Source organism: Pteropus alecto, unplaced genomic scaffold, assembly GCF_000325575.1.
Source record: "Pteropus alecto unplaced genomic scaffold, ASM32557v1 scaffold563, whole genome shotgun sequence".
In the NCBI taxonomy this organism is placed as follows: domain Eukaryota; kingdom Metazoa; phylum Chordata; class Mammalia; order Chiroptera; family Pteropodidae; genus Pteropus; species Pteropus alecto.
Window position 1 is genome coordinate 314,882 of NW_006433385.1, and position 6,797 is coordinate 321,678.

The window sequence follows — 6,797 nt, forward strand, 5'->3', positions numbered from 1 at the left end:
AAACTGTTTCAGATCGGAGATAAACAGAGAAACCCAAACTCATCGCTCTGTGGCCAGCCTCTGCTCCCAGAGAACGACAGTTAATGAGCTTACGACACTGCAGTTCGAGTCCCCACCCTCGTCTCCAGGATGCTTCCCAAACACTTCTCTCCCCCAGACACTAAATTCTCGAAAAAACGGGAAAGACGGCGTCTCGGAGCTCCCCGTAACAACTGAAATGCGTCCTGGTTCCCGGTTCACTTGACACTGGGGATGCTCCGACGCCTGGATCGACATCTGCAGAGCGGCTCCCAGGAGGCCGAGGGCCTCGGGACCGGTTCTGCGGCAGAGGCAGCACGGCTTTGCACCCGGAGGGGCCCAACACAAAGTGTGCACGTGTGGGAAGCATCTGCCCACCAAGGAGACGTCCCTCTGTGTGCCAGGCTGTGAGCCACAAGCATGGAGAGCCTGGCACTTCAGCATCTTCCCTGAGCCACCCCCTCTCTCCTGGAGATGGTCCCTGGTCCCTCTTCGATTCTGTGATACTGGTTCCCGTCTGTCTACCCCAATGTCCGCACTCTCTGGTCCTCAGTGAGAGTTCTTGGGTGGCAACGGGACTGTACTTTCGCTATGGCCCCATGAGAAGACCGCGTTGCCCTAGGGCCACTGCAGCCGGAGGCGACTGCAGAACCAAGTTCTGGCTGACGGGCTGTGGCGGGGCGCCAGAGAGCCCAGGCCCCGCTCCGCCTCGGCCCGCCCGTGCTGCAGGCTGCGGGCGTGATGCGTAACGTATCAAGAACGGAGGAGCCAAAAGGTGCCCAAAAGTGGTGGCAGCCTTGGGTTGGTTCCGTCTAGAATTCTTTTCCTGGAGAGAGACTTCTATCTTGTCATAGATACAGGGATTTTGTTGGTTACCGGAAGCCACACCCAGCCCTAGCCGCTCCTCACTCGCTCCCAGATGCTTGCTACTTACTGACTTTTAGGCCTGTGCTCAGCACTGGGTTCTCAAGACGAGTGAGCTCGTGAGATTTTACAGTGGGAAAAACACACAAAGAAAAAGCCGCTCATCGTACAGCAGGGTAAGGACTGAGACAGGCACCCCAGGGTGCCGCGCGTCCTGTCGGGAAGCGGGCGGAGATCTTAACAGACGGAGATGCACGGGGTCTAAGGAGAGACCGATCCAGGGACTGGCTTCGGGGACACCACTTACTTTGGTTGGGGTGGCGATGGCCCGTTTGCCCTTCTCTGTTAGCAGGGGTCCCAGTTCAGCCAGCTCCACCGTGTCCGTGTCCCTGTCACTGGCGGGAGCCCCGCTGCCCTGTGCCACCACGGGTCCTTTGTGAGAGGACATCTGGCTGGTACCTCAATACCCTGCAGCTTCGGTTTGGGGAAAGGCTGGGTTGTCTCAGCCCGAGGGGCAGGGCAGAGAGCCCCTGTGGTGGCAGACACTGAAAGCAAACACAAACACGAAGGCTGTTGACAATTTTTTCCCCTCCCAGTACCACTGCCACAAGTCAGCGCTGAATAAGGCACGAGCTAATGAATGCACAGCCTGCCTCCGGCTCTACGGGACGATACATCGCCAAAACGAAATCGATTTCTTCCTCTCCCTCTTCAATATCACCTTCACTCAGAACCTCACTAATCTTACCAATAAGGCTGAAAATATAACACCTGGTTGCTTGCCTTCAAAGGGCCTGAGTTTTTGTACCAAACTGTCACCATAGAAAAACGGCTACTGACCTCAACACCCTCCCGCAGGCATAGGGCCCATTCAGTGAGAAGAAATAGCCTGTCATTCCCAAAGCTCTTCTGCCCAATAAAGGTCTGGTTTTGAGATTGTGGAGCAAAAATATGAAGTCAGCACCTGGCTGGCTGTAAATGCTACACAACCTCCCGAGCTGAGAAAGGAATTAAACGCCAACCAGATGCAGTCGGCTTTTATCTAGCAAGGCTGACAAGGGTGCCTTGCATGCAAAAGCAGCTTGGTTGTGGGCGAGATGCCCAGTGGTTAATTCCTCTGCAAGGTCTACTAATTCTGTTATAGGATTATAGCCTGGGTTCAACGCTTGGATAACAAGCTTTCATCACAATCGCTCCTGAAAGTAACCAACTACCTACCTGGAAGCAGGAAGCTGAGGACGAGGAGGCAGCGCTGCCCCTTGCCTGACACATACCAAACAACCGGCTTGGCAAGAGCCTGCCCCTGCCACCGCAGGTCACGCCTGAGCCCCGCTCAAATCAGGTTTCAGAAACCAGAGACAGGCACACAGATCCTTTAGGAAAACCAAAGAAACTCAGACCTTGGTTTTCCAGGAAAAGTCTTAAAAAACTTCAGGTTTTCCTGAGTTAGGGTCCAGACAGTTGTCTTTAATCAGGCCTCAGGGAGATGAAAATAATATTGAAAAGAGGGGAAAGTGCCCAAAGTGTTCCACTACCTAGTGTTTTTCTCCCAGAAACAAAGGGGATCGTCACCGCCAGCCACAGCAGCAGCCAGGACGTTGGCGTTTTCTTGCGCCGCTTAGGGCTGTGCGAAGAGGGCCCGGTAACACCTGCACACGGAGCGAGCTGTCACGGGAGTGGACACGTGAGCTTACAGAACCCGAATCTTTTACAGCAGTGGGCAGTGAGTGTGACTCTGTTCCCAAGGGGGAGACTCTCTCCCATAGCTGGCCCCTGTACAAATGACTTCACCATCGCATATCAGTTCCTTTTTTTCAGCCAAGAGTAATCGCAAGTCCTTGTCAGGGACTATAGTTGTGTTCACGTGGCCAGGTGAGGGCAACCCTCAAGTTTTAAGACCGTCAGTCGTGCAATGCTCCACTCACACGCACGGCCGAGAGCGACAGGCACGTCTAGCCCGAGACATCTAGCCACTGGACCGCAGACCTTTGCACGTGTCAGCACAGAAGAGTTCCTCTTTCTTCAAGTGTGCAAGACAGACACAGTCGCAGCTGACAGTGGAGCTCACGGAGAACAGAAAACGGGAGGCCCCTGAAACCTCAGGAGACAGGCAGCCCCCGTGAGAAGGAACAGGGGAAATCTTTTTCAATAGGCCGACCACAAAACCTATTTTCTCAAAGTGAAGTACTGCCGAATCAACACCTCTACTAAGTAAGAATTCATACCAGAGCAAACATCCATAGCTTCGGCATCTCGGAGAGTAAGTCATGAAAGGGGAACGCACGTGGCGTAGCTTACTGCTGGCAGCGCTGCGGGCGCAGAGAGTCTCCCCAGGTTCTGGTGCACATGACTACATGGGTGACCAACTCATACATGTGCCTGATTTGGGTCAGAATCTGTGTTGAATGAAGGAATGAATGAATGAATGAGTGACTGGGGGCGCTCTCCAGCCAGCAAGCATATGATTTCCAAACTTTCTCTCACTAGCTAAGGGTTTATGTTGTTTCTTCTGCCTGTGGGGCTCTACCCTCTCCCTCTGCCCAGAGTAAGCCAACACGTCTGCTGCACATTTAACCGCCGTACTTCGTGCTGGCGCCCCAAGGCAGGCTAAGGTGCCATGCAAGACACAAAGCTGAGCAAGTGAGGTCAACGTGTTCACAGAGCCTATGACTAGATGGCACAGGTGCTTTACGACAGGTGCCAAGTCAGCAATGCGATTCCACTGCTCCAGGAGGGCAGTGCAGGGAGAACCTCTAAACCAGAACGGCCACAGCTCAGTTCAGTTTTGGTCCCTGGGTGACCAAAAGGCTATGAGAATAACAGAGGCCAACTTGAAGTTGCGCAACCGGGGCCTGAGGTCAGATGCGGAACCTAGCTTGGTATTGCTGTAACTTCCGCTACTGGTCTGAAAGGTTCTGTGCTCCCAAGTCCAGTGTTCTCTTAGGGTGACCTTAGTCTCTTGGCCATCATCAGTCCTTTCTCTTTCTGCTCATTCTTCGGAATCCCTCCAGCTCCTCCGTCACTAGCTCCTACGCTCCCTAGACCCAGAGTCACTAAACCTAATGCCCCAGTTAACTCATAGATCAGCGGCCAGCTCTAAGTCATCACACAGACACGTTATCATGCACTCGAGTATGCCCGAGGACGCCACCAAGGGAGCAAAGTCCACCGCCCACTTTGGTCTTCTGAACTGCAGCGACGCAGACAGAGAAGGGAGAGACACGGATCAGAGGTCTGGCAAGAAAGAAGGGCAAGTAAGACCAGGACCTGAAGATGGAAGCTCTGCCGAGAGGGCCACTCGCAAACAACCTGCAGCCACGCAGGGCCCGGATCTTCATTCTATGAAAGCTGCGGACTCTGTGGGAGCATTCCGGAGAGCCACATGCACTTCAGCTTCCCGCCGGCCTTCTGCATCCTCCTTGGCACTTTAGAGCAAACACATTTCACCTCAAACTCACCACACCTAACACAGCAAAATATAACTGGGCCAAACTCCGCGGAACGCATTTTAGATGGGATTTCTCCAATTTGAGCTAATAAACTATTACCAGTAAGCTTTCCCACTGGATAAACTACGATATTAGCGAACGAAGCTGGGGAGCCAGGGAGCTGTTTGTGCTCCTGTAAGTAAGATAGTCTTGTGCCAAGCCCGGGACAGGGCTGATTCTTAATCTCTAGGCAGTTAGCTGGAGAGTTTATTTTGCTCGCAGTTTTTGAGACATTTATCCAGTTCCTAAGTTTTCCAAGCTGGAGCACACTCCTTTCCTGGAGTTAAAGGTACAAAGAAGTTCCTAATTTGGGGTCCCTGTACCCTTAGAGAGTCCACGGGTTGGCTGCACCTATGTCTGACTCTCACTGTTTTAAAGCAAGACTAGTGTAGCAGTAAAGACAGAGAACACAGCCATCTTGTCCACTACTCTCTTCGTCAGGAAAGGTGGTTTCGTAGCACTGCTCGGGGAAAAATGGTCGAGGCAAAAGCCTATGTTTCAAAATTACCCATATGCAATAACAGGGCCTCCTACTTGACGCCGAGAGTCACCGCCCTATTTCCCTTCCTAGCTCTTCACCAGTTAAAGCCATCCCAACAGAAATGGTCTTTTTGATCCTGAACAGATTAGAAAAAACTCCACTATAAGGAATAAAGCTTTGGGATGTACAGATGCCTGTTTAGTTCACCAGTGTGATTGCAAGTAGATGGGACAGAATAATGTGTCAGGAGTATTAAAAGAATTTCAATTTGGCTTAATTATAGAGAAATAGAGATCTCCTAGGGAAATTGCCTAGCAAATAGAGAATGAACTTACTGGCCAAGGAAGGAGCACAAATTCAGTGGGAGATTTCAGAAAGGGCCCTGACAGGGAACGCTGGGAGCAGGGCATTCTAGGAGGGTACGGCGGTATGAACACAGCACCTTGAAAGAACAGCCCCCAGGGCAGCGAATGACCTGCTTTTCCATAAGGGAGTCTAGAAAGGTAACAGGAGACCAGACTGAAGAAACTCAAGGGAGCCTAAAAGCCCACCTGCTGGGGCACACCCTACCCATTAGCAGCGGGGCTGGTAGGTTACTGCTGCTTCCTGAGACTGGCCTGAGATTCTTCCTACTTGCAGGCAAAGTGGCTGGTTCATTTCTTTTCTTCTCTTATTTATTTTTTTTTTAATTTCTCGGGAATCACGTAATTTCTTGGCCACTGAGAACAAAATGCTTTCAGATCCTACTTTGCAAGTAGGTAGTTTCGTGGCGGTCTATTCTATCACGGACCTTCACAGGCAGCACACAAGCTTTTAAGACTGCTTCCCCAAGTACCATCTACAGGGGAACAGAAGTTACTCCTGGAATGAAGAAATTTAGTGGCTGGAGCTGGGACCTGCTACCCTGATACTGCAATCTGTTAGCACCACCCATTCTGAATTCCTACTGCTGTACAGACGCTACAAAAGCATCAGGAACAGCAGCTGCTCCACGACAGGTGACCCAACCCCTATCGAGAGACAAAAGCAGTGAACAGAACACACTACTTCATTTCAGAGAAGAACCATCCATTACAGTGTTTACTTGATTTATATTGGCCGCTTAAATCCCTGCTGTTTTCCAGTCTGCCTTCTAAATACGCGGGGGGAAATACCACGGTGTGTCCAGCGAAGTACTATGTAGCCCTCCTATCGCCCCACTGACACCTGAGACTGTCAACTGAAATGCCCGTCGCCAGTTTCCGACCGCCTGCGAAGCACGAGGGACTGAGGGAAAGTGCATAGCCCTTAAAAATCGCAGGCGTGAAGCTCAAGTCTCAAACGTAAGACGGCTACATCGACACGAGATTTCTGAGGGAAGGTGATGCCGATTTCCCCCAAAGTAGTTTAGATCTTGCTAACATTTCCGCCTTTACGACTACCTTAAATAAAGGTAAATCGTTCACCAACCTCCCCTTCCCCAACAGCAAGGTGTGAGCACTGTTACGGTCTGGTCTGCCAAAGACTGCTGGGCGAGGAACTCAGGGCTCCCAGGCCACCGAAGGCAGGCAGGTGCTCCCCGGTGGGACCCAGGCCCGCACCCCCACACCCCACTTGCCTCGCGCGGGGGCCTGGGGACCAGCCTTAGCTCAGGCCTGGCCGGTCCCAAGCCGGAGCCTGAATCCAGACGTCTCGCCCGCCGGCGGGGCTGGGGAGACACAGAGCCCAGCAGAACTGCCGGCCGCTGGAGAAAGCTGGAGGACGGGCAGCCGACCCGCCCTATGGTGGCTTCCGAGGTCGCCTCGGAGGCGGCGCGCTGTGGGAGGGGCCGGAAATGTTTACAACCCTGACAGCCGCGAAGCCGGGAGGCCCGGCCGGCTCCAGGACCGGGGTCTCGGGACGCTCGGGGCGACCCCGCAGCAGGCCTGGTCCGAGACGCCCGGGCCCCCGCGCTGCACCGATTCCCT

General features: G+C 53.0%; 1 protein-coding gene across 1 annotated transcript in view; it reads right to left on the reverse strand.

The window, feature by feature from the left end:
- The window catches only part of ADIPOR1 (adiponectin receptor 1), a 12,698-nt gene extending 5,919 nt beyond the window's left edge, over window positions 1–6,779 (reverse strand). Inside the window, exons 1-2 of the mRNA XM_015586564.2 lie at window positions 6,449–6,779; window positions 1,190–1,427 (exon numbers count right to left, since the gene is read on the reverse strand). Coding sequence (XP_015442050.1) covers window positions 1,190–1,330 — 141 coding nt within the window. The 5' untranslated portion in view covers window positions 1,331–1,427; window positions 6,449–6,779. The remainder of the gene's footprint in view (window positions 1–1,189; window positions 1,428–6,448) is intronic.
- Window positions 6,780–6,797: the final 18 nt, after the last annotated feature.